This window comes from Sphaeramia orbicularis, chromosome 6, assembly GCF_902148855.1.
Source record: "Sphaeramia orbicularis chromosome 6, fSphaOr1.1, whole genome shotgun sequence".
Taxonomy (NCBI): Eukaryota; Metazoa; Chordata; class Actinopteri; order Kurtiformes; family Apogonidae; genus Sphaeramia; species Sphaeramia orbicularis.
In genome coordinates this window covers 18624193-18650882 of record NC_043962.1, presented here as the reverse complement: position 1 = coordinate 18650882, position 26690 = coordinate 18624193, and the positions used below count along the sequence as shown (strand labels likewise).

The window sequence follows — 26690 nt, the reverse complement described above, 5'->3', positions numbered from 1 at the left end:
AAGCACTCCATTACAAAAACCAGAGGGTTTGAGGATGACAAATGTGTACCCAAAGAATCTGTGATTGGATCGGGGATTAAGGGGCTGCCGTGTCTCTGAAGGGAAAGAGGTAGGAGACAGACAGACATAGAGAAGAAGAAAGAGATGGAAAGGAAGGGAAGGGTGGATCGAGGACAGTAAACGAATGTCAGGCTGCCCAGACAGGGAGACTGAGTGGCAAAGTGGGTGGGCTTTGACAGACACATCTCACACAGGCTGACAGCTCCGTCAATAGCCCCAGGATGGCCGTCCTGATTGACAGCTAGCAGGTGGCGCATGAATGGAGTTGTCAGGCTGACTGTCAGTCAAAGTCACATCACTGTGGCTACAAGGCCCCGGCTGAACAGGCACACAGCTGCCCAAGGTGATCTCTGGGTGTACGGGCAGACTATTGGCACGGCAGACTGAGCTGCTTGGATCATGCTTAAAATTACCATACATGGTAGTAGTAGCATACAATAGCCCTGTTGATTGGGGGCCTATTTTACACTACCGGACAGATCTGGTATATACACACATGGGTGGTTCCACTCAATAAAAAAGTAGGAAAAAAAAAGCATTTGAATGTACTATCAATGAATCTCTGCAGTTTTTCCATTTCCTTGGTTCCCCTTAATTGAGCATTGTTCCAGCATGAGGGCATGAAGCATAGGAGTTAATGGGCAATAATTATATGTGAGAGAGGCTTTCTCCCTGGAGTGGAATCCAGAACAAATGGAAGCTCCGATGTGCAACATTCTACTTCATTACATCTGCCGCGATTAAAGCCCGAACATCTGGCACCATATCCTGACAGATAGACAAGACTCCTGGACTGGAAGGGAAATCGAGTGATATTTACAAAAATGTAACACAGGGTATTTACTGGATGAAAGAACAAGTGCTTTGGGCAGGCTTGGTACATTTTCCCTATCAGACAAGTGTTGAACTGATAGATGCATGTAAACACAAGTAAATCGTTTGGACACTTTTGACAAAATGAACGGCACTAAATACCCTCGCTGCACATTCACATCACAATGGACTTTATTATTATAGGCAGCTTCTTTGCTACAGATAAATACATACTGTGGCTCTTCAAGTAAACACTGGAATGTACATCAAGCTCTGTCGTTAACTTTTTTTTTTTTTTTTTTTTAGCAATTTCAATCCTCCTAACTCCTTTGAGTTGAAGCTAAAACAAGAATCATTGACTGTCTGTGTCTGCTGTTGCTATGACAGCATCAAGTCCCACAGAGTGATGTCACGCTGATCTGGTCTCTCCCTGCCACACGATTGTCTCCTGTGATGCTCTGAGGCAATCTGGAGGACCTCTGTGGTGTGTGTGAGCGTCGGAGGCGGCGGTCAGGGTAGAGGCTGTTGTCGAAGGGCTTGCGGTGCACACAGAGGACATGGGTCTTCAAGTTGCCCTTCTGAGAGGCGCTGTAGGGGCAGTACCTGCACTGGAATGGCTTCCGACCTGCAAAAAAAGGACGTAGGTTAAGAAAAGAGTCGTGTTGAAAGTCATCTGTGGCAATATTTGTCTTTTAAAACTAAATTAAATAAGTGTCAGCTCCAACTGGGTGATTTTTGAGTTGATGACACCTGACACTTTATAGCATTTGTCTGCTTTCAAACGTTGTCCCATGTGACCACTAGACATTAACTAATCAATAACAATAGCACAGGCTCAAGGCAGCATTCTTCTAAATGTTTTTCTAAAAGTTTGATTCCTTTGTGAAAAAATAATAATCAGGGTGAAACTAGTTTTGATGAAAAATAAATGTTTAGAATTCTGGCTAGTAAATGACATACTTTGCAGGTGATTTTTCTTGTGTTACAAACCACATTATGGCACATGGGACGTAAAAGTCAATGAGAAATGCCTTTGAAAACGCACATTTGAGAGTTTATAAGTTCAAAGCAGTTCCCATCAGTTATACTGTGTCACTGTGGTTTTGAGGGAAACAACATAATAAAATAAACTGAACTGACAGACATTAATTTGGTCTCATAATGATATTGTTGTACCTTCTGTGAAACCACAGCTTTACAAAAACACTGATTCTTGTGAACATATAAAAAAAGAAAAAGTAAGCTCTACTTCTTTGTCACACACTTCCTGCTCACAACACAAATACAGACACACACACACACACACACACACACACACACACACACAGAGAAATAAACACACACAAGTGTTGAGTTGAGGAATGACAGATGTCTGCAGCTGGAAGGCAAGGCATGCCAAAACTTCCTGTCTGTTCCCCTCTTTAGTGCCTGCTCCATAACTCCACTAGAAATAATGTGAACCTACATGACACAGCACAGAGTGTACCTTTAAGTTACAAACAACAAAGGATACCGTTAATAGCTTCCATAAGTTTATCTGACCTCAATAAAAATCAGTATGACACCGATGCCTGAAGGTGCTGCTAACATCAAAACAAAAACTGTTCTGGATGACTCATTTACCTTTATACCTACACAGCCATGTGTCCTTTTTCACCGCTGTGCTATTTTGAGATGTTACATCACATAATGACTTTCTCTTTTCCCCTCTGTCTAACACTTCAATGTGTTTTTCTGTGATTCATGGTTACAGTAAACCATTATGTGCTGATGTCATTTGACATCACTTCCCAAAAACTGAGGGCTGTCTCAGCCCTTTCACCCCGCCCTCGCCTCTTCCTCTCTATCATACTCCTCATCACAGCCGAGACAGCTGCACAGAGCTGAACACTCGCTTTCACATCTACATAAAAAAGGTGTTTTTGGGGGGAAAAGTGGGAAAACTCACAGAAGGTGTGAGCAATAAAAGGTAATGCTCCATCTGTTGGTGTATAATAACCTGATGGCCGTAAAGGACACACACACACATGCACATACACACACACACACACACACTCCTACACACAAGTCAGTGAGAGGATAAGTCCTGACACATCTGAATATCATCACAATGGCACAGAGGGGTTTGTGTGTGTTCATGTGCATGTGTATGTGTATGCATGTGTTGGTTGGGAATGTTTTTCTATATTTACGAGGTCTCAAAACCAGGAGCTCATTCACATTGAAATTCGTGGGAAACATAATGCTGGACCCCATAATGTAAATCATTAAATTTTATGGTGAATATTTGGGTCTAAATTAGGGAAGCAGTGGTTAGGAGTACAGAAAGTCTCACGGAAATAAATGTAACTCTGTAATATCCCCACAAGTGATGGAAACAGAGGTGTGTGTGTGTGTGTGTGCGTGTGTGAGGGACAGAGAGTTACTCAGGGTAGCCTTATGCAGGGAGGGTAGGGGAACCGTCTGTAAGGAACAATAGTAAAAGAAAGCTTTGTCAAAATCCAGGTACAGAGTAGTTTGCGGTGTGCGCTCACACCCCACCTGCCTCGCCTCAACTTCCCCTAGCCTCAATCAATGCAAGAGGAAAAACAGGAAGTGAGGGTGGACAGCGAAAAATAACATCTCTGATTCTGTGCATTTCTCCAGCTCACTCATAGAAACATTGTTGTTGCCTTTTAAAGCTGTAAAAGTTCCAGGCAGGAAACTGTAAAACTGTCAGTTTCACTTTTCTATACTTCGCTCATTTATTATGGTGGAACAGATTTCCTTCTGTCTTGTTAAAAAATGTGTAGATGCACTCAGATGATGTGAGCAATCCTGTACTCCATTATACTTTCACAGAGTCACTTAATAATAAGCCAAAAGGTCTCGATCCTACATCAGACAGATTGTTGCCCTGCTTGTCTTCTCCTCTCTGCCTCTATATCGCCTTTCTCTCTCCCTTCTCGTCTTCCTGGGTCTGCTGTTCTTTCTTCCCTCCCACCAGAGGAGAGGGGAGGTCCAAGAGAGGGCAACCTCCAAATAAGTTCCATTAATCACAGGCCAGAGTCTAATGTAACTAATATTTACAATTAGAGGAGACAGCAGTGGGCTCAGAGCCATCCATCTCTTCACCACATGATCCTCCATTCATAGGCTGCTCTGGCCACAGATTCAGACCTGCCGTGCACGCTTGTGTTGTGCACATACATACATACACGCACTCCTATATGTGTACGCATGGATGGATGCACAGACGGGATAGGAAATGAGAAAGACGGAATTGTGTGGTGTTGAAAGAAAGAGAGATGAGCTGCCAATAAGGAACGGAGAACAGAAAGTTATGTTAACTTTAAATCTGCAATAAGAAATCATTCTGGTTTATTAAAATGTGGTTCATGTTTAAGGGGATTTTGGCCAAGAACTGGAAAAAAACAATCAATACAGTGAAATTAGTGAATGAAACATAAGTTGTTAGGCAAACAGGCTGTAAACAATTCAGTTAAAGTGCAAGATCATTGCTTTAGGTGGCGGTACAACAGATAACGACTGTGCACAGGTTTGGCAAATGTGTAGAAAAGGAAACAAGTTTAGAAAAGTGTAAAAACTTTATTAATAATGCCTCTCTCTTTGTCTAGATGCATGATCATTTCATTTTAATGTTTACCAACAATTTATTCATTTTGCTGCAGTCCCAAACCTCAGCCAATTTTGTGAAATCGTAATGACATATGAAAATCAAGGCCAACACAAAAATAATGCAGCTTTAACAAACAAATTAGAAAACAAAACATTTAAAGTGAAGTTTAAGTGCTAAGTTTGTACTATGACCTACTTGTAAGTGGCTCTAAACTTCAAAAGCATACATTACCTAGAACTACACCTGTCAGTGGCTGAAATGCTGTCATTTTTATGTTCATACAATTTTTGTCAGCTTTCTAAAACAGACTTTGGGCAATTTGTCCATTTATTTATATGTAAATGTTCCACCACTTGTGTGAATGATGGTATCAGAGGCTAGCTTCATACAAAATACAACAGATGGTTATTGTATATGCACAGTTTTAATATTTGAAGTGCATTTTTCAGTGACACTTTGGCCTCAGATATACTGGAGTGAGGCTCGGACACATGTATGTGTGTGTTTGCACCTGCGTGTGTTTGCGCGTGTGTGCGTGCAGTGAGAGTGTGTTGTGTGTCACAGGCTGAGATAATGACCATGATGACAGTGGCGGGGCCGACGGGGCCAGAGGAGCTGAATGGTGACGGATGACACAGGCCTGAGCTCTGATGGCACACAGACAGTGAGTGATGACTGCACATCCTTCCCAGTGCTCCACCCTTCATTATCTCTATGGGGAGAAGCACAGCACAAAGACAGGCCGCGCTGCCCTCTCGCTGCCCTCAAACGACATCTGCTCATGGAGACAGCCTCACTACCGCTCCTCTTTCACCTCGCTGTCGCTCCATCTATCTCCATCTATGGTGATCTTTCTCTCTCCTTTTCTCTCCCTTTTCTCTCACTCTCTGTCACCCTCTCTGCGGAGGGTATACAGAGGTCAGACAATGAGATAATGACTCACCCCTTTCAACCTTTCAAATCAGGGCCTTTTCTTTCTCTCAGTCCTCCTAGTTCTTTCATTCTTAATTCTTTCTTTATTGATTTTCTCATATTCACTCTTTCTCATGTGCCAGAGTGGCCTGATCTAATGTCACCAAAGAGGCAGCTGGTTAAGTTAACTAGTTTAAAGTTAGAGATTACTCTAAACAGCAAGGCTGCATGGGTGATGTGTCTGTGAAATATGTGGTGCAGAAATATGTAAGAGCTTTCAAGCACTTAGGCTGGTAAATGTTGCCCTCTAGTGTTGCTTTTGCAGCAGTGCAGGTAAGACAGATTCTGTTTAAAACACAAGGGAGGGCTCTCTGAGACTAATGAGCATGCAGACAGGTTCAACCAGAGGTCACCATCTGGCCAATTACCACTGCTGGCACATTGGAGCCGACCTGAACTGTCATCACAAACACATCACTCCATGTCCAAACTGCCCAGCAATATGTCACCATGCCACTCGACGTGCCATACAGTATGGAGAGGATGGGGGCAACAGGAGACAGCCCCATGACAAAGCCACCTGGTCAGCACTGCAGACAGGACAGGCTGCTGGGCCACCTGCTTGGTTCAGTTTTAGAGGACACTCGATGGACTCTCAATGTCAGTTACCCATCTCAGTGTTTGTTTGACAGACAGGTGTTTATTGTGTTTCTGACATCTACTTCCTCAAGAGGAGAAAAAAAATATGGAGGATCAATCCGCAGCGAACAAAAAGCAAGGAAAGCTCAAAATAACTCATAACACCTAGTAATACTTTGATCCCAAAAGTGAAAAATATGATCCTGGACTGTTGGGAAATATTTTTAGAATTCCAACAGATTTTTTAACATGGAAATTTATAACATTAGATTTGATCACAGACAATACAAGACTGCCAACTTTTCTAAATCGTACCTAATTTTACTAAATTTAATCCAAATGTCATTGTATGCAATAAAATCAAGAAAGAAACATGAACGGTGTTACGGCCATGACAAGATTTTGAGAGGAGGGGTGCTTTTTGGCATATTATAATAACCATCTGTACAATCAAATAGAAAACTACATCTTGCTGTTAGAATCATAAAGAAAGGGAACAGATGTTAATCCCTAATGGAGTTGACAGGCACTTTCCTGTCTTTCACATGAACATATTGAGTTTCTGAATAAGAGGGGGATCAGAGGGAAGGTGTATCATGTTGCACTCATAATACATGCATATCAAAGACCCCAGCTGTTGGATTCCCTCTCCTGAGAGACAGCATTATTAAATCTGCACTCAGCAAGCATATCACACCAGCACAAGAGCTTAAGCCTCTCCATCAGTGGGCTTCATTGGTTTGGGCGATTTGTAACTTATCATACAAGGAGATTATATCATCTCTTAAAGTGTAGGGGTAATCAGTGGCACACACCTGTGTCTTCTTTAGCCCTTACTTGAGATCAGAGATTTAAAAAAAAAAAAAAAAAAAGAAAGAAAGAAGAAAAACTCAATGTGCTATAAGTATCAGGGAAGTGTGCTGTTCATAATTGGCATGATTCGTTCACACACTCACACTCACTCTTCACACTTCCGCTGTCAGGTGATCAGGGATGAGATACAGCCAAAAACTTTTTTGGGGATTCTATAGCAGCATCCTGAAGGGTGACAATGCCACACATACATGGTAAAACAGTTTGTCAGTGTCTATATAAAATAAAGTTAAGGAATTGTTATATTGTTATCTTCCCTAACAAGCCATCTGCAGTGGTCTATCACATTTTATCGTGTGCTACAAAGCATCTGAAAGGAGATAACAAGCTGGAGCAAAAAGAATGAACAACCTTTGTTTGTCCACTAGATGGCAATATGTACTTTCAAATCTTCAGGAACTACCAACTACATATTGTGGACAGTGACAGTTGCATTTAGCCTGTATGATGTATAAGCTGGAACTCACCTGATGCACCATCTATTTCCACGCTCCCTCCACCATTCAGTGTGGTTTTTTGAGCGCTGGCAGCTGCACTGTTCAGGTTCCCCTGGGATCTGAGAAAGGAGAGGAGGCCAGCCTGGTGTTGGAGGGAAATGGCCTGTCCTGGAGTCAAGCTCTCCAGAGAAGAGATGGGGGATTCAGCAATAGGTCTGGCCCGCTGTCCCGGCTCATCATTCTTCTCACCAGGACCCTGGAAATCACACTGTCCAAGCTCCTCCGGCTCCAGGACATTATTTTTCAGGATCTTCCACTTGGTAGCATCGTCATTTTCAGTCTCCCTCCCTAACTCAGGTGGCGTTTTCTCAAATTCACTTTTACCACTGTGACCTGTGGAGGCTGCATTCTGTGCGTTCATCTCTTCTTTTGTTCCCTGGACCAAAAGGTCGCACGGAAATGCTGGTTTCACACTGATTTCAGCTGCAGAGTTAGAGTAACTTTGTAGCTGGCGGGCAATAGAGGAAGAAAGTCCATTACTAAAAACACCAGACATCTGTACCAGGGATGATAGAGACTCTGGTCTGACAGACAAATCTAAAGGCTCAAACTGGGACTTCCTGCTTTGACCAGATATAGAATTGTCCACGCTTGCTTCTTTGTCAGTAAGATCAGACTGCTTTTTGATCAGAAGGGCATTTTCACCGTCCAGGCCAAGATAGTGACCTGCAGCAGGGCTCCAGTCTTCCCTTGACCTCGGTCGGATCTTGGGGTTGGGGCTGGAGCTGGAGCTACTGCTGGTGGGCTGCAGTGGAGAAGACAGATCTCTGCTGTTCTGCCAGTGGGGGAAGTGGTAGCGATCCAGATGGAACCCCAGGGAAGCTGTCTGTGCAGTGGTGTAGTCACTGGAGGGTGGACACCTGTAGACTTTCTCACCTAAAACAAGCGAAAACGGCAAAAACAATACAATCCAAATCAAATCAGGAAAGTATGTGTATATGAGGCATATTGAGCATTTTCCTCCAAGAAAAGTATGTACCAACAACCGTTGTCTAAACATGAAAATGTTGCAATCCCACACCAGGCTGAGTTGAATGATTTAAGTGCTGCCCTGCAGTAAATCAAGCTTGTAATCAGCTTTCAGCTCCAGTGATCCATCATTTTACAGTATGGACGCCACCACCATGTGCAATAAATACACCCAAAGATGTTAACACCAAACAAGATTCTTCCACAAATAATAAACAGTGAAATTGTAAAGCAACTAGAACAAGGCAGATGTCGTAGACAAGAACCCCATTCCATCAAAACCGCTAACTATGTTTTCTAGTCAAAAATAACGAAATCCAACATGTGAGCAGTTCTGATTAACCACACCATACACTGCAGCTGAGTTTATTTTTGCTTTACACTTGAAAAATTGGTGTGTTGGGAGCATAATTCAAAAAGTACAAAGTGTATTATTGTGGAGGATGACAAAGGCTAATTTTTCTCTTTTTAGCCTGTGAGTAATAACCATCTGGATACATGGTTTGGTTGTGCTCTCCATAACTTTTAATTGCAGGTAATTTTTATGCCTTCTTCCTTCTGTTTACCTACAGTTTAATCCTTATAGCCATCACAGAAACACCCTCCAGGGTTAAACACACTCCCTGTGACCATTTTGAGTTAGTGATTGTCTGAGACCTCAGCCTTGCACTGTCTTTAAACAGCCCAGCTGTTTCGCTGCCATTCCAATTACAGTAAAAGTCATCCGACGCCATTAAGCCACAAATATTGGCAGTTTATTGCCCAACACTCTCCTGGCATTTGAAGGTCAGGTCATACATTATACTGTGTCTTTTAGGGATGCGTCTGGGATAGGGAGATAAACCCACCACCATTAATTTAATTCTATGCATATTGATGCCTTATTGTTCTTCTTTAATGGACTAATATCTGAGTTACAACAGTGATTCATCCCCGCCAGAGAAATATCAATTTCATACACCTCAAGATCTGACCCTGAGGTAATTCTCTGAGGTAAATCTAAATCTAATGATCTGTAGTTGTTACTTTACTTTGTTTCCAAGTTTAATAGAAAAACCACTATTGTGAGCTGAATGGCAGTAAAAGGCGGGCTGTTTTTTAATATTTCAAATCTACAAAACCGTAAAATAACACCCACATATTAATTAAATAGAGCTGAACCTAATGAAATTGAAAAATCACAGCTGAAATGGCAAATTTATGTCCTTGAACTGAAGACAGTCACCCCTCTTTGTGCTGTTTGAGCGTGAGTGTGTGAGTGAGTGTGTGAGTGTGTACAGTATGTTTGATTTAATGTCTGCGTACATTACATATGTGAGGCGACGTGCGTGGGTGTTCAAGTGCGGGAAAGAGACTTCAACAGTGCCACACCCTTGTCTCCAGTAACAGACAAAAAAATCCAAACAGCTTAATGGAAGTCTTTCAGACACGCTATATATCTCAATTATTCTGTGGTTTAAATTACGATGACATTACCGGCCAGCTCCAAATGCAGAAAACACATATATCTGACCTCATCTTTCAGCATGGACCTTCCTAAACCCATTTGCCAGCCTACATGAGAGCGGTAAAACAACACAAAGACTGAAGACTCTGCTTTTTTTCTCTTCCTTTGGACGAGTGCCATCTTTGTGATTGCCTGGTTCATGCTAACTTAATCAGTTTAAGATTTACTTACACTGCTGAGGCTCACATTATGTGAGGGGAGTAATTTTAGAGCTTAGATTTATCAACCAAAACTCCAATTACTGCATCATTACAAACCCCAGCCTCTCTCACCTAACACAGAGCATCTAATGAAGTGATGCGTATGAGTTATCCGCCCTTACTGGATGTGCAAGACGGAGGAAAAGGTAAATAAATAAATAAATAAATAAATGCCTCAAGTGAGCCGTGTCTATGGAAAAAGCATGCAGCTGGGCTTGGACAAGTGATTCATTTCATATGGAAATAGGCTTTAAGATTTACAACCATACATCACCGTCAATGCAATCACAGCCCCACATACTATATGCTTACATAGGCATTTGGCAGTTATATTGTAGGCATCAAACTCCATATACAGTGGGGCTTTGGTTCTTTCTTTATATGCAATCAAGCACCTGAAATGCAAAACACTGATACATGGTGGCTGGTTTGGTTTAAGATGAAACAGAGTGAGAGTGAGAGTCACACACAAGACTGGTGAGAAAAACAGGGGCACCAGATGTTCTTTGATGTTTATAATAGCATATATTATTAATATTAATTAGACCACATAGTCAATGACGCATTTGGGACGTTTCCAAGTCAATTAAGCCAAATGGCATTCAGGAGACGGTGGAACAATATTTCAAGGCAGGTGTTCAGAACTCCCTGGGTAAATCTTTTTATCTGCATGCTAGGAAAACAAGCATTTTGAGCTTAATTTGAGCCTCATATCTGCAATAATAATTAAAAAGAGGATTAAAAGACAGAAGTGAGAGGGAGACAGAAAAGCCAACAGGTAATCAGTTTAGACAAACCAGTCAGACTGACTCTGATCTCTGAATAAGAGCTGAATTTGTTAAGCCTGACAGAGGACTGAGTTAGATAAGGACCCTTTTGGTTAAACTATACTTTTACTGTCACCAATCACAAAGAATAGACTGATGTAACTGGAACACCCAAATGAAAAGTGATATTCTGTATGGCTGCCTACTTTATCTGTGTTTCTTGGTAAACTACTGCTCAAATTTCCATTCGCAGGAAAGTGATGGTTATCGTTTTAGTTGTACTTGACTGTTGCTCTTACAGTAAAAGTAGCATAAAGGCAGGGAATGAGGGACAAAACACATGTGCGTACAACATCATTACATGGTGTCTGCTCATTGACCTTGAGGTTAAGAATATTGAATGGGACTAATTAATAACTGTCAGAGCATTTTATGTTTGTTAGGCATGTTTTTATTTGGAGCAGGGATCTAACTGGTCCAATGTAGGTCAGAGGCCTGAAGCATGCACCCTTCATTAGTTTATCATTTAAGAAGAGATGTTATTCTTAATCTCAGATTATAATTAAAGTCAACACGCATTTTTAAATCTATCCTGATTAGATGCTGAGAGAAGTATTCATAACATACTCCTATTGAAACCAAAGCTTTACTTCTATTTTTGGATGATGTGTATGTGTAGTTTGAAATCTAAATCCAGCACTGTATCTGGATGTATTAAGGAAAGAAGCCGTCTCTCATTTTGACAGCCATGACTGTACTATATTTGCTATCCATATTGAGAACATCAATAACTTCATGACCACCATAGGCTGACTATGAATAATGCAGCCAGTAATTCTGGACTAATCAATGTTCCTCAAGCTGAACATCTGGCAGTGGTAATTCTTCCTCAGCATCTCCGCTCTCCTGAATTAGAAAACACACTCTCTCACTCTCTTCCTCCACGTCCGACTATAGAGACAGACAGACTTGATCAGTTACAACCCCCCACCTCCGAAAAAACTTATCCCTGTTATTAAACCCTCATCAAGTGGTGCGTGTTCTCCATATGTGTAGGATTTACCTATCTGTCCCGCAGCAGACCTGTGTGTTGAGCCAGGGCCAGCAGCGTGTGATTGTGTTAATTAATCTGTCATTGTGAGCGCAGGGAGCAGCTGCAGAGGTCTCTGGGATATATTGTCAGAGCTAAACAATGCGGTGCTAAGCCCCCAGAGTGAGTCTACCATTACACAGGACTAAGAACAGAGAGGAGAGGAGGAGAGGGGGAGAGAGAGCCTGCCGGATCCATCATTGACTAAAGCAATGACGCCTGACCTTTACAATGAATTAGTTTCCATGCTTAATATTGACTGAAATTAGAGTCTGATACTGAATGTGCCATCCCAGAACTGTGTGCACTCAAATCCTCAGCTAGCCAGCTATCATAAATGTTTCTGGAAGTGACACCGTATGGTCTTGGAGATAGGGGAGAAGAGGGAAAGTAAAAACAACAGAGCTTGAATATGTTTCTTAAAGAGCAACCAGAGAGGGATTTGGCCATAAAATGTGAGCATTTACATGTAAATACACAGATACCAGTATGTGTGTACAATATGGAAACAAAACGTCTAATGAGATTAGACTTGATCCATTTATCTCTGCTATACGGCCATCATTTAAGAGGATACTGGATCAAATCCCACAAGGGTGCATTAGACTTAGATGTACATTACAGCACTGCTCCGACCCTGGAATAAAATAACCATAGATACAAGCAATGAAGAAACAGAGCAGACAGTTCTTTTAACAACGCTGTTATAGCAGTAGTTTAAGCTCATGATAACATGTTAGCAGGATGCCATGACAAGAAAGGCATTTACCCAGAGAGCCGAATCATCCAAATCACCAGGTGGAACAGAAGACTATCAATAAAAATACCAGGTGGTAGATCAAATCATAAAAATCACTGGGTGGTATATATCAAATCATTAAAAACACCAGATGGCATGCATTAACATCTTGTGCCCCCGTAGGCAAGGGGTGGGGATGTGACGGATATAAAATAGAGGGTACTAATTATCCCTACAATTCAACATGATGCCATTATCTTTAAAAGGAAGACAAAGTCCTTGTTGATAACAGTAATATCTGTAGTGGTGTTGCTGACCCTGCGCTTCATGTCCACCTACACCAAGTGGGAAGACAGACAAAGCCAAAGCTGTCACTTAGCTTTTATATATTTTTGAAAAATTACACACATATGTAAAAGATGATGAAGTGTGTTGACTTGTTTCTATCTTGTAGTTTTGATTCAATGCCTTGTAAACAGCAGTGGAAATTAACTAACTACACTGCAGTAGGCTCGTACTTTGAGTATATCCATTATATGCAACTTTAAAAACTTTGCAAATATTTTACTTTTTGCTGACTATATTTGTCTGACAGGTTTAGCTTCTTCACTCACTTTTAATGTGTTTACATTTTATAGTTACAAGTCAATAAAAATGGAAAACTAGGGAAAATGTCTACTATGAGTTGTGTCATGAGCTGTCAGTTTTATATGGTTTTCGCATACAAAGAAAATTGTAAAGTAGTTAAAACTAGCTCCACTTCTAGACCCTACTACACTAAGACACTGCTCTAACAGTAATGCTTCATTATTAATGTAATTATATATCAAAGAATAATTAATCAGTCAGACGGAGCAATATACTTTAACTTCAATGACTTTTGCTGCTAACACTCAGAACAGCAAAACACCCACAGTTTGAAAAAACATACCTTCCTTATGCAGCTTTACGTTACTTTTACTGACTTTAACTTGTCATGCAGTATTTTTACATTGTTGTAGTAGTATTTTTCTCTAAGTCTGAATAGTTAATCCAAGAAAGTATTGTCTCTTTCCATCTCAAAAGGGCTAAATTAGAAATAAAATTAAATTAGGCCTTTATAAAATGACATTTTATTGACATGGTTTACCTGTAGCTGGTGAAGAAGATCGTGGTCTATGGTCCAGGGAGCTGCTGGAGTGGGAGTTCCCCGTCTCTGTGATGATCTCTGACAGTCCATGATGACTCAGGCTGCCTGGGCTACTGGGTCGGCTGATGGCCTTGGTGTCTGGGTCACCAAGCGACACTTTTCCATCTTCTGCAGGCAGGTAAGAGGAGCACTGTTGCTGCTGCTGGCTTTTCGGATTGAACATTTGCTGTTCAGCAGGCAGCCCAGGTGTCATGATCTGCCAGGCCGGATAGTTGTTGCTGCTGCTGCTGCTGCTGCTGTTGACTGCATCTCTGTTAGAAACGACTTTCTGTAGATATTCCAGGCTTGTGGAGCTCAGCGGAGGGTGAAGATGATTTAAACCCAACAAAGAAAAGCTCTCGCCATCTGTCAGAGGTCCTGGACCCGCAGACATCATCCTCCCTAACATCTCTCTAACCTTCATGTCAACTCCTGCCAAGGCAATCATGTGATTATAGTCTGGCTGGTCAGCTCTCTCCGCTGAGAGAAACCGGTTGTGAATGCGGGAGATGTACTGGGAGTAGAGGTTGCTGTGATGGTCCTGTGTGAGACTGCTCATGTTAACAGAGCCATCATGTTCAGGAGGGAGGTTACTTTTAGCAGCCAGCTTGTTGAGGTGGACCTTCATGTGGTTCTTAAGAAACCAGGGTTCTTTGAAACGACGGCCGCAGATTTGACAACAGTGCTCGAAAGAGTCCTTGTGTTTCCTCATATGGCCCTTTAGGAACCAGGCCTGGCTGAAGGTCTGGCCACACACCTCACAGGGGAATTCACCGACAGGCTTCCCCTTGTCAGTTGCCCCCATTGCGGCCTTTGGACCCGGGCCTGAGTCAGCAGTTATATGTGTAGTCTCGACGTGGCCAATGAGCTCTTCTTCCTGTGAGGCAGCAAACTCGCACAAGGTGCATTTATAGGGTTTGTGTAGAATCCGGATGTGACGCTCAAGCTCCTGCTGCTTCCTGAACTTTCCCTTACAGAATGAGCAGCGGAAACCTGTTGGCTGGGGCTGTGCTGATTCATCATGGACAGTAGCAACTTTAGGCGACGTGGACGCACGTGGTTCGCTTTCAGCAACCCCTGAGGTGGTTAAAAATTGGGGTTGTGTCAGGACAGTCTGTGACAGCGGGGACTTCTGATGGAGGTTTATACTGGATGTTTGCTGAAAACCAACATGGCCGCCTCGCATCTGCCTGTCCCTTAGTATCGCCCTTTCCTCCAGCTCATGAAGCAGCCTGTTCTCCTCCCTAATTCTCCCACGGCCTTTGCCCAGAATGCCTTGCTTGTGAGTACGGAGGTGTATCTTCAGGTTGCCCTTCTGTGCAGCCCTGTGGTCACAATACGGACACTTAAAGGGCTTCTCACCCGTGTGTGTACGCATGTGAAGGGAAAGGATGCTGTTGAAACGGAAACGCTTTCCACACAACGGGCAGGGATACTTCCTGTTCTTACGGTTGTCATCTGGAGCCGAATTTACCTGTGACACGATGCTTTGATTGGTGACCCTCAAAAACTGGGAGAGCTCTACTCTCCCGTTCATACTGCTAAGAATCCTTGCATCCATGATTTGATTGGCCAGAAGCGCCATCTGGCTCCTAATTGGGTGGGTGGATGGGGTAATGAAGCCGTACTTTTAAGGACTGGGTGATGTTACAGTACAGTGGTCAGGGGTATCTATCTGGGACAGTCCAAAGAACAGTGGTGAACTGTATGCTGACTGTTTACACTTGTTCAGTAGAAACAGGATGTAGACTCATGCTGAGATGAAACGTCTGTTTGTTGAAGCTCAGACCTAAAAACGAAAAAAAAAAAAAAAAGTCAAAATTAAGTGCCTTTAAATTTATTCAAAACAAAAAAAAAATATTCAAATACATTCATTTCTGTATCATAAACATAAAGAAAGAGTGAACGAAATGTCAGCAGAGTTATATACTGTCAATTAGGTGTGTAAATCTGTACTTTTGCAGCTTCTTCATAATGCCAGTGATGCACCACAAATAGGTCAGGAAACAGAGCAAAAGCAGATTCTGACTGTCTTCATCCTGTGTTAAGTATACCTGTGGTTTTAGATTATTGTTGGAGACTGTGAAAATGCTGATTAAGTCTAACCACAAAGGCTTCCTCAACAAATATATCATCTTTACTAAAGGGTAAGGTGAAAATCTTCGTCTTGATCTCATTTTGTACTGACACACAATACTACGGCAGCACAAACATCAAAGACTGCCTGCTTCTACTTGCCCTTCCTTTTGCATTTCACAAATGTGTGAAATGCTTTAAAAAAGATTAAAGTTAAGCTTTTTCAGCAGGTCTATTGCATATTTGAATAAAACCTTTACCAGGATAATTATGTCACAAGAGTACTAAGAAAAATAAACAACTTAATGATGCAAAAATGCAAACTCAAGTTAAAGGAAGACTATCTAAATGGAAAGCAAAAATGTGCACCACTTCTCCCCTGCCCAGCTCTCTTTTTTGATTCAACTGTAGCAGCAAACAAAGCTTCAAATTCACATCGCGCTACAATGGTAGAGGTCACATAAGCGAGCCCTGCACAGCTCTAGTGCAGCACCAAAGGGCACAGAACAAAGCCTGCACTGTCCACACTGAATTAACACAGGCTTACATCATCCTGGACTGCAACCTCAGTCAGTCATGAAAATGATGTACACAAAACCACACAGATAAAGAGTTTGCCTGGCCAGGAGCTGTAGCTGGTGTGAGCAATGAATCAACCCCGAATTCTAGATCACAAATCAATTTGGACTTAGACTAATCTGACAGGATAAATGTGAAGGAATTATATGACAATACAGTACATGTGTAGAGTATATTTGTTAACCTGTTATTCTTTAGCAGTCATGCCGGAACAGAGGAAGGGGACAGAGGATGCCCCCCCACCACCACCACCACCACCACCACCACCACCACCTCCTACCCACTTTCAAGGATTACAGTAATTTGAACTATTATTGCATTTGCCTCTATTAATGTCATTACTGCACTGCAGCCTTGGATGTGTAATGCTGTACAGAGTATTCACTCTCAAGTCTGCATACAATCAATAATGATTGATCAAACTCAACTTCAGAAAGCTTTTTTTCCCATGGCATCTTTTTAAATAACTATTATAGATCTTATATGCATTTCTTTTTATGAGCAGTTCACATTAGCTCCATCCTACCTGGTTAACAGACAAGAGAGATTTAAGAATTTCACTTAAAAAAAAAAAAAAAGAGAGAAGTCAAGAGACAGCAGTAATGTCCTTCCCAAATAAAACGTCTGGGGAGTCTCAGCCACCTGCTGCTGCTGCCTATGGTCCATAGCAACCTCAGTCAGTCATGAAAATGTTGTACACAAAACCGCATAGATAAAGAGCTGGCATCTTGCTGCCATAGCTGGTGTGAGCAGCCTGTCTTCTCTGAGCTGAGATCAATGTAAGGATACAGGCCTGACCTAATCATATCTGACAGGGAGAAAGTGAGCGAATGATATTAGCATACACTAGATCCACTTCATATTTTCTAAAGTGGTATACCTCTGATTACCTAAGCATAGCAAGCAGGCATAAAACCTTCAGCAGTGGTATGTGTTTGTGTGTGTGGAGAAGGTATTGGTGGAGATGTGAGCAGCATGCAGGGCCATCAGGTGTTTTCTCTGTCAGAGTGGATTAGGCTCTTTTGGTGCAGATTGAGAGAGTGCTTGATTGTTATTAAGCATCATGTCACAGTAGCGCCTCTTAGGTGTGGCCACGCGTAGATGAACAAGGAGCAGGTGTGATTTAGCACAGGCAATAAATGGAAGAAAGTGACACATACACATTTAAACAAGCCACAGGAGCTGTGTATGCTGGATGTTTTTAGATCTGACAGTATCAAACATTGTTACATTTAATTTTTATCGATGCTAGGCTAAAAATTCTTTAAGGTACGAAGCCAGAAGGAGATCTAATCTTTTTATTTTGTAGCTGCTGTATACTGTCAACAAGGATGGATGGATATTATTGTAAATCCATAGTGAGGTGACACTGTAAATACATGAAGTAAATTTATAGATTGTAAGTGCATATTTCTTCTTGTCTGCAGATAAAATGCACTGAAGGGCCTCTAGTGCATAATATTACTAACCTTTCCTTTAAAGTGAGGAAAAGGTGAAAAATCTTACAAGTTGTGTAAATATAGCATGATGCAAACATAATTAGCAAGGCAGTGTTGAATATGTAACTACAGGTGTGAAATAAAGGGATATGACATTCTCATACAGCTATTAATGGTCCAGATTATTTGTAAAGTTGTGCTGTTAACTTTAAATCACATCAGACATCAGAACTTTCCTAATGTGGAATTTCCAAACTTTACAGTTCTCAGATAACTATTTAATTCGTAATTATAGAGCAGTTCAGACAGTGCAAACAGTGAAAGCTCAGTAACATGCAATATATTCCCTGTTTCCAGCTTTACCCACATGCCCACTCACCAAATCAGTCAGCTAACCATCCTGTGGACTGCCCTGTCAGGGAATGAAGAGCCTGTACAAGGAAGAGGGCAGTGGTAACACAGCTGCCCACCATGACCCGTACAAAACATAGCACCCATATACTTTCTGACAGCCAGATTAATGAAACCCTATAGGAGCTTCTCTGTAGGCCCCCCAAAAGCCTGACGGAGACAGAATAGTCTAACCAGCACCATTCATTACTGCAGGAGTACAGAGCACAGAAAGAGCACACACAGCACTGACAAACTAGCTCCTTGTGAGTAATAGCTAAAGAACTCATAAAGGAATACATACACATTTGTTGTGGATGCAGTAAATCTATGCCACTCCTTTTACAATCAAAAATCTGGCTTGTTCCTTGTAAAAATAAATCTGGCGTGCATGTGGTGCAGTGGGGATGTGCACTTATTTGGGAGTCAGCTATTTCATATGTTTAGAGAAAGGAATCTTTCGATTAATTTTGTTTGTCTCATTCAGTAATGCAGATTAGTGGCCTTGAATACAACACAGGGAAAACAAGTTACTCTGGCAACATCGCAAAAGCTAGAGCAAGTCAGAGTCGGACTGGAAACAGCAGGTTTGCTCACTTGTGACCAGTTGTGTTTCTACCTGTTAAGAGTCAGTTGAAAATTACCCTCTTATAGGAGAACTTTTTAATTCATGCAGAATCAAATATGGAGATTTAGAGCTGTGTTATAGTGTGTGTATGTGTGTCATATATTTACTTTTGCATTCATAAGCCTTCTCTGATGTTTTCACAAGTGTTCACACACACACACACACACACACACGCACACACACACACACACACACATGCACACACACACACACACACACACAGGAAACAAAAAGTCTCCCTAATGCTCCTTCATCATGCACATGCAAAGACATCCACGCTCACATGCTGTCTTTCCCCTTTCACACACATACACATACACACATGCACACACACATGCACGTGCATATAGAATGTATTTTAAATCACTAATGTGTAAACAGTTGCTCTTGTTTGCACAGACCACCTGTTCTTTCTGGACACAAACAAAGCTTTGGCGTACGATGGGGTGTGTTAACAGTGTGGGGTGCGTAGGGGATGCCTTGCACAAGAGAAGCCTATCCACATGGTGTAGGCTGCATCAGATGGTTGAGCCCTGCAGGACAGCAGCCAGCTCCAACAGAACTAACACAGATCTCAAAGAATGGAGCTTCTTCAGTCCGCAACATACTGACACGTTTTGCTTCTTGAAAAGAACAACTTCCCCCGGAGCAGGAAAAGATGGACTGCCAATGCAAACTCCTGTCACTTTATCATTTTTACTTTATAGTACAAGTGCTCCTGACAAAGTTTCTCTTCATCTTACAGGTTGCTCAATATTTGCAAAACTGCAGAGTGATGGCAAAAATGGAGGACGCATCCGATCTGTCTACTTTCAATTGCTAAAGCACTTGGAGGCACTAAAACAAAAGTCATTAAACGAGTCATCACAAAATCACAGCAGGAGTCTGGTAATGCCACTTACAGTATCTCATTAAGCTATAGCATCTACAGGAAAAAAAAAAACTGACAAACAAAGAGCATAATCCAAGGCACATTAACTGGGCTGATAATTCAATGAACTCTCATTTGGCAGCCATCTTGCCCTTGTGATGGTCTTTTTTCAGCTGCAGCAGCACAGCACAGACCCCTCATGAAGTTCCTCTCCCTTTCTCACCCTCTGACTCTCTTTCTTTTTCTCGCGCGCACACACACACACACACACACACACGCACAAACACACACACACATATATTCCTCTTCTTGATTCCTTTCTCTCTCTCTTTCTCTCTCTCTCGTGCGCTCTCTAAAACAACAAAACATCCACCATTAGACAACGGGGTACCAGCGTAATTAGAAAATGACTTCCTTTGCAATCCTAGCTAAGTAGTTTACACACTGTAATTACAGGGACAAAATCATCTTTTCATCATTTCACTGATTGAGCTCATCAACCCAGTGGGATCCCAGGACTGTGCTCAGGCAACATCTGGGCTAAGAGAATTAGCCTTTAGTTTACCAGGCCTTACACAGTGGCAAGCAACGCAGCATGAACACCGGACATGGCCGTGGCACACATCTCTAATTGAGACTGTTCTTGAGTTGTGCATCGGATTGGGTGGTAGATCAGAAGCCTTATCAAACAGGTCTTTTTCACCAGAGAATTCTATGTTTGCTTATTTAAATACAACAGGAGATAATTTAAGCGTCCAAGGTCATTACACCGTAACTGTATCTATTTCCCACACTTCCAAAATACCATATCAAACTTTTACACCCCTTCAATATAGCAGGTCTGCACTTGTGAAAAGCAGCATTAATGGCTGACCTTGGCACCAAACAGGATGCCTTTTTCATGGGAGGCTCTGTTTACTTTAATTTTCTGCGTGCCCTAAGCCTTGACTTTCTAACAACCACACATGGTCGTGGAGTTGAAGGTGAAGTGCTTTCGCTCGTCTCTGTCCTGTGGAAGGGCTCTGTCTCTGTGTGTTGGCAACAGAGGCAAGTGTTTAATGTGGCAGCTGTTAGCCTCGTGGATTTCCACTAATCACTCTCTCCTGATTACTCTGATGAGTGTATGATGCTCTTAAATAATCAACCCGCAATGAAAAAAAAAAAAAAAAAAAGAAAAATAATTATCATCATCTCCCTAAGTAGTGCAGCTGCACCCGCCTGCAATAATTACAACTAGAACAGGGCGCCTTCTCTCGTCACTTACAACCACTTATTATTAGAGATAACGCTAATTGGTGCAGTGGTGGGCGACAATTCTTCATGGGGTTCATCATAAAAAGCCAAACCTTGAAAGTTATGGCACATTAGAGGTCTTAAAGCCAAGGTACGGTATTAAACATTGCATGCTGAGACACGCCGATAATCTGAGCCAGGGGAGTAGTAGACGTCCTATCAGTAGCCCCTCGGTTGCCTCGCTGCCTTGCCCTCACTCCACCCTTCCCCCACTCCTGGTATCAGCCTGGCAGACACAATTAACATTTTCATAAAAACAATTCCCTGCCTCCAATAGTCCAATGTAATTTGTTTTCCATCTCTGTTCATTAATCATTGTTTAAATCGGTGAGCCATCCCCTCCACTCTGCCATCTGCACTCAGCTGTGTTACAGATATGACACCTTCCCCCTTAATGGGAGCTGACAGCCAAGAGAGGAGGCCTGTGGAAAATAGCTTCCTGCATGTGCACTTCCACCTCACATACAGCCAGCAGGTGAGAGAGGGGTATTTAATGGGTTCTGATTAATCTCAAAGGCAAACAACATTACACTACACATTATATAGCATGCAGCACAACAGCACACACAAATAGCACAACTCTGTTACTGTGAAAAGCGTGTAAACCTGCAGAATCTGAAACAACTAGACCAAAACTCATGCAGACATGCTTTATAACAATGGCAATGCATTCCATATTTTGTCGAAGTTGGTGAGTGTTTTTTTTTTTTTTCCTCTAGTTAAATTAGCGCAGTGTTCCTACAATATGCTATTGTTTTCCTGGAATTGGGAGCAAGGTTATTAATTATTCACTGTTGTGTTCTCATATGAGGGGGCTATGCTTTTCACTGTATTGCCTCATAGCTCAAATACTTAAGGCCATGGTACTCCGGCAAATTTCATGAGGCAACATCACAGAGATATTATAATCACAAAGCAGACACTTAGGAGATTAAAAGTTTCCTGAAGAGTTTGAACGACTGGAAAGGTTCAAATAAGCTCAGATAAGATTTCAAACTTCCAGAAAATTTCAGCAGAACACATGGCAAAGACGAATCCAGTAACTTAAAGGCACCTTGTTTTGTTTAGTTTTTTTCTTTTTTTCAAGTAATTTTTAAGCCTAAGTCTAAATAGCTTAGGCATTTTGGGGGGGGAGAGAAATCCTACTCAGTGTGATGGTAAGAGGGTGCCAAAAAGTTCATCTGGCTTGTTGATTTCAGCATGGATTACAGATATTCAAATCATGTGCTTCATGTTCAAACAAGTGCTTCTATCAGGGGAGAAAGTTGCCAAGCAGAGCTTTGTCATGTAAGCTGTATGAATTTACAGCGGCATAATGAGAGAATGGCTGTGGCGCTACATTTAATACTGTTTCATCCGCTCACCCTCCCTCCCTCTAATTTCCTCTTAATTGTGAGGAAATGTTTAACCCCCCTCCACTTTCATTGCACACTATATTTTAGCATTAAAAGAGATAGAATCACCTGAACACAGGCCTTATTTTTCATCAGGAACTGTGTCACACCGTTCAGATAGTCCCAGTTAGAAAACGTTTCAGACAAATGCCCCAACTCTTTTTGGGGTTTTCTAACAAGGACAGCAGTGGTAGTAGTAAATGATGTGTATATTCAAAGCTGAATATTTCATGTTGATTGATCGCGCTGACTGCCACCCACCTGCTCCTCCTCCTGTCCCACCGGAGCTGGCATGAGGAGAATTCAGTAATTGAGAAGAGCAGAGCATGGTCTCTCTTTGCTCACATATGACAGATGGGGCATCATCGCTTCAAAGGAGAGCATTTGGAAACAGGAGGAAGGGGGGCAGAGGGTGAGGGTGGCTTTGAAAGTAGCTGTGCCACTCTGTACAGGTGACAGTAAAAAAAAAAAAAAAAAAAAAAAAAAAAAAAAAAAGATTATAATCTCTAATGCGTGACATCTCATGTGCTGTCTGACTAAAGATGCAACTTACAAGACCTCTAAATAAAAGAGCCAAATTCATTTCAGGTAACCATGAGGTAAAGTGTTCATCCTGCATCATCATTCTTAACCACAACCACACAACTTCATCAGTGCATGTCTGTGTGGGATGTAGAGTATCAAGTATTTCACAGGCCTGTTTTTCTCTGAGGAATATAGTTTGTAAAGTCTTAAGAGACAAAACAAATGTCATAAATCATAATTTGCTGCTACATAATATGATGTGATGGAGGATCATGACCAAAAACATTCACAAACATTTTCATGGGGCTGATGATTAAACATAATACACACAAATAAACGCCATTAAACACACTCCATCACTTAAAATCACCAAGAATGTGTCGAATGGAATTCTGGAAATATCACTTATAGTTTTATTGCACTATTCACATAACACACACACACACACACATAAGAGAAAAAGCAAGCAGTGGCAGCTCTGGATAACGTTCATCACAATCCGACGCGTCAGAAACTTAAACTGACTTACTTTGTACAAATAACTTCAGCAAAACCATCAGGAGCGGCAGTGATTTCTCTTACCTGGCTGGATTCGAGGCGGCGGGGACAGGAGGTGACAGCTGGAGTTCAGAGGAGAGTGATGTTGAACTGGATGACTGACTGCTGAGTGACGGACTGTACGCTTCACACGCTTTATCACAGACGCCCAGCTCACAGTCGGACCCAGATTTCCCTTTTTCAACTACCGTTTCCTCCACATTCTCTCAACGCTTCCGCCAGACGAAGACAGCAGTGCGCTTTGCTGTAGTATTTCCAGCTGAAGAAAGAGCTAATGAAATCTTATAAAAATTACTCGGGATACTTCGACATGTCCCGAAGCCGTATGTCTCCCTCATCTGGCCGCTGGTAAGTGTAACAGACTGGCACCGTGGCCGTGCGTAAAATGTGCACACCGGCGTCTTCAAGACGCAGACTGAGTTAATCCTTCAGATGTTTGTATTGAGATGATGTGTGTATGTCGAATTCGTTGATTTCCCGCACGAGTGATACTTTTATAGTCTTTGGAAACATATGAAAAAAAAAAAAAAAAAAAAAAACGTGATGGATTTAAGAAGGTTGTCATCCAAATCTCCAAAGTCAACTTTTTGTATGAAAGTGTTGGCATGTAAGGATAGATAGATAGATAGATAGATAGATAGATAGATAGATAGATAGATAGATAGATAGATAGATAGATAGATAGATAGATAGATAGATAGATAGATAGATATTGTAATAATTTAACCCTTTCATGCATAAGTCACTCCAGTGGACAGTTATTCTCCAGCTATTCTCTTGTATATTAATGGGTTTAGTTGTTTTAGTTCCATATCAGCCAACACAGTGGACACTTACGCATCATCTCATATCCTGACATTTATACCATTACTGTAACTTTGCTGTTCTTGATAAACCTGATCTGCACTAACATGTTTGAGTGTAAATCACTTGTTATTTGTTAGACAAGAAGGGGTTTTTATGTTAAAATGTGAGAAGACATCAGATTAGCAGCATTAAACATGTTTTTATTTCATTGTTTTCATATCCCTCTCTGATATTGGGTTTTAAACACATGTTTCTTTACTTCAAAAATTCAATGCATGGATATTTTTGTAACTCCACAGAAAAAAAAAAAAAAAACTCGATTGCATTGTTTTTTTCATGCCTAAGGAGGAATAAAAACACTGAAGATAAAAATCTTGACTAAGGTTCTCACAATTAATGCATGAAAGGGTTAATAAGTGTAATATTTCTGCAATTAGGTGTAAATTGCACATACATTTCGATTTTAAGGTAAAAATTTTAAGAACAAAGATGTCAAATTGTTGGGTTTGTTAATATAGTACGTCTCAAAAGGGACTTGACTTATGAACTGTATAGAGAATAGAATAGAATAGAATAGAATAGAATAGAATAGAATAGAATAGAATAGAATAGAATAGAATAGAATGGGTAGAGCTTGCAATGCTAAAACATCTCTTTATTATCAGAAGTTTTACTGAACCACATATACTATGGGTTTTATCACTCCAAACGTACTTGTAATAGTAGGTACAAACTTAATGTTCCTACTATATTATTTAAACTTTTTATATGTTATTTTATACAATATAGATGGATAATTTTATATAAGTTTATATAAAAGTAAGCATTTTATAAGTCAGAAATTATGTTAATGTTGTAAAAAAGAAAAAGTTATGGTTTTATTATTATCATCATCATCATCATCATTTTTATTATTATTGTTATACTTTTCTTTTTTCTTTTGTTCAAAGTATAGTTGTACCTTGTCTGAACAAAAGAAAAAAGAAAAGTATAATGACATTAACAGAAGATAAAATGAACATCATTAGCCTTATTATCATTATCATTATCATTATTATTATTATTATTATTATTATTATTATTATTATTATTATTATTACTCATTTTTAACTTTGGTAAACTTGAGGATGGAAAATAGCAGCAGGAGGATCCAAAGTGTCCTAAAGCTGCAGAGCTGTGACTTCACCTCATATTTGTTTCTCCCCAGTGATTTCTACCTGATTCATTAGTTGAACCAAAGCCAGTTCCTCTTCGACCGTGAGTTTAGATGATGTAGGTACAAGACACTGTGTCTTGATCTTTAATATCATGAGTTCAAATAGCAGCTAAGCAGATATACTGGCTGCTGTTTAATCCATTCATCTGACATTTGGAGCTAAGTGTAACTCTTCCTCTCTTCCTCTTAGACCCAAGTACCTGTCTGGACAACAATACCTGCTTGAATCCTTCATCGCAGAACTCTTAAAATCCCTCTTAATCCCTGAAATGTGGTTGGATCTTGTGTGTTCAGCCCATTACATAGTTTGTGTGCTCGATTCTCTTTGAAATGCAGTTCCGCTATGTTCTGGCATATACCTTCAGAGCTTAACCTACATAAGACCACTGATCTGTGTCTCACCAACACAACGCCAGCATGTTAAGCATTGCCTAATCTGTGTCATGCTACCTGGATTTTTATATTGGAGAAATAATCCTGATGAAGAGGAAAAGTGGGGAGGGGCATAGTCACCTCAGGACCACTTTAAAAGCTTCTTATCAAAGACCTGCACTCCTACCATTTGACTAAAAGGGGAGTGACAACCTCTCAACTCTCAAGCCGCAGCTTTAATTAAAGCTGTTTGGGGGGTGAGATGGAGTAAAGTATAAAATCAAGTCCAAAACAATACAATTCTGCCCATGTTGATGGTATTTTCAAGTAAAGTCAACCTTTGGTTCTTTCAGTTGATATTGCAAATAAATGACACACACCTCAAACTGTTAATAGCCTCAAGGACTAATACAATACTGAAATAAATCAGATTTAAGGACATTAGACTTCTGTATGCATTCACCATTATGCATGTCTACTGAGTTATCTTTTTAAATATAGGAACACTTTTTTATCAAGGTTATAACACTAACAGTAACCTACCACTGCAAAAAGGAACTGCACTTTCTTTCATTTAAAGTGCTGTTTTGTTGATCTAATAACTTACTTAAAATAGGTGAAACAACCACCAAACATTGCACCCTATGTTAGACACTAAAGGAAACTGTCACTTCTCTGTTGTCACTGGT

At 41.0% G+C, this 26690-nt stretch overlaps 1 protein-coding gene across 1 annotated transcript; it reads right to left on the bottom strand.

Moving 5' to 3' along the window:
* Window positions 1-1047: 1047 nt before the first annotated feature.
* LOC115421022 (zinc finger protein 536-like) lies at window positions 1048-15891 on the bottom strand. The gene is made up of 4 exons (XM_030136672.1): window positions 15883-15891; window positions 13815-15480; window positions 7384-8289; window positions 1048-1498 (listed from the first exon to the last, which is right to left on the bottom strand). Exons 1-4 carry the CDS (start codon window positions 15889-15891, stop codon window positions 1263-1265), a joined length of 2817 nt encoding a protein of 938 aa, XP_029992532.1. The 3' UTR covers window positions 1048-1262.
* Between the last annotated feature and the right edge of the window lie 10799 nt (window positions 15892-26690).

Coding starts and splice junctions, on each gene's coding strand:
- LOC115421022 (XM_030136672.1), bottom strand. Junction 8,290..13,814: donor ATCTTCTTCACCAGCTACAG/GTAAACCATGTC, acceptor CGCTTGTTTTAG/GTGAGAAAGTCTACAGGTGT. Junction 1,499..7,383: donor GGAAATAGATGGTGCATCAG/GTGAGTTCCAGC, acceptor CTTTTTTTGCAG/GTCGGAAGCCATTCCAGTGC.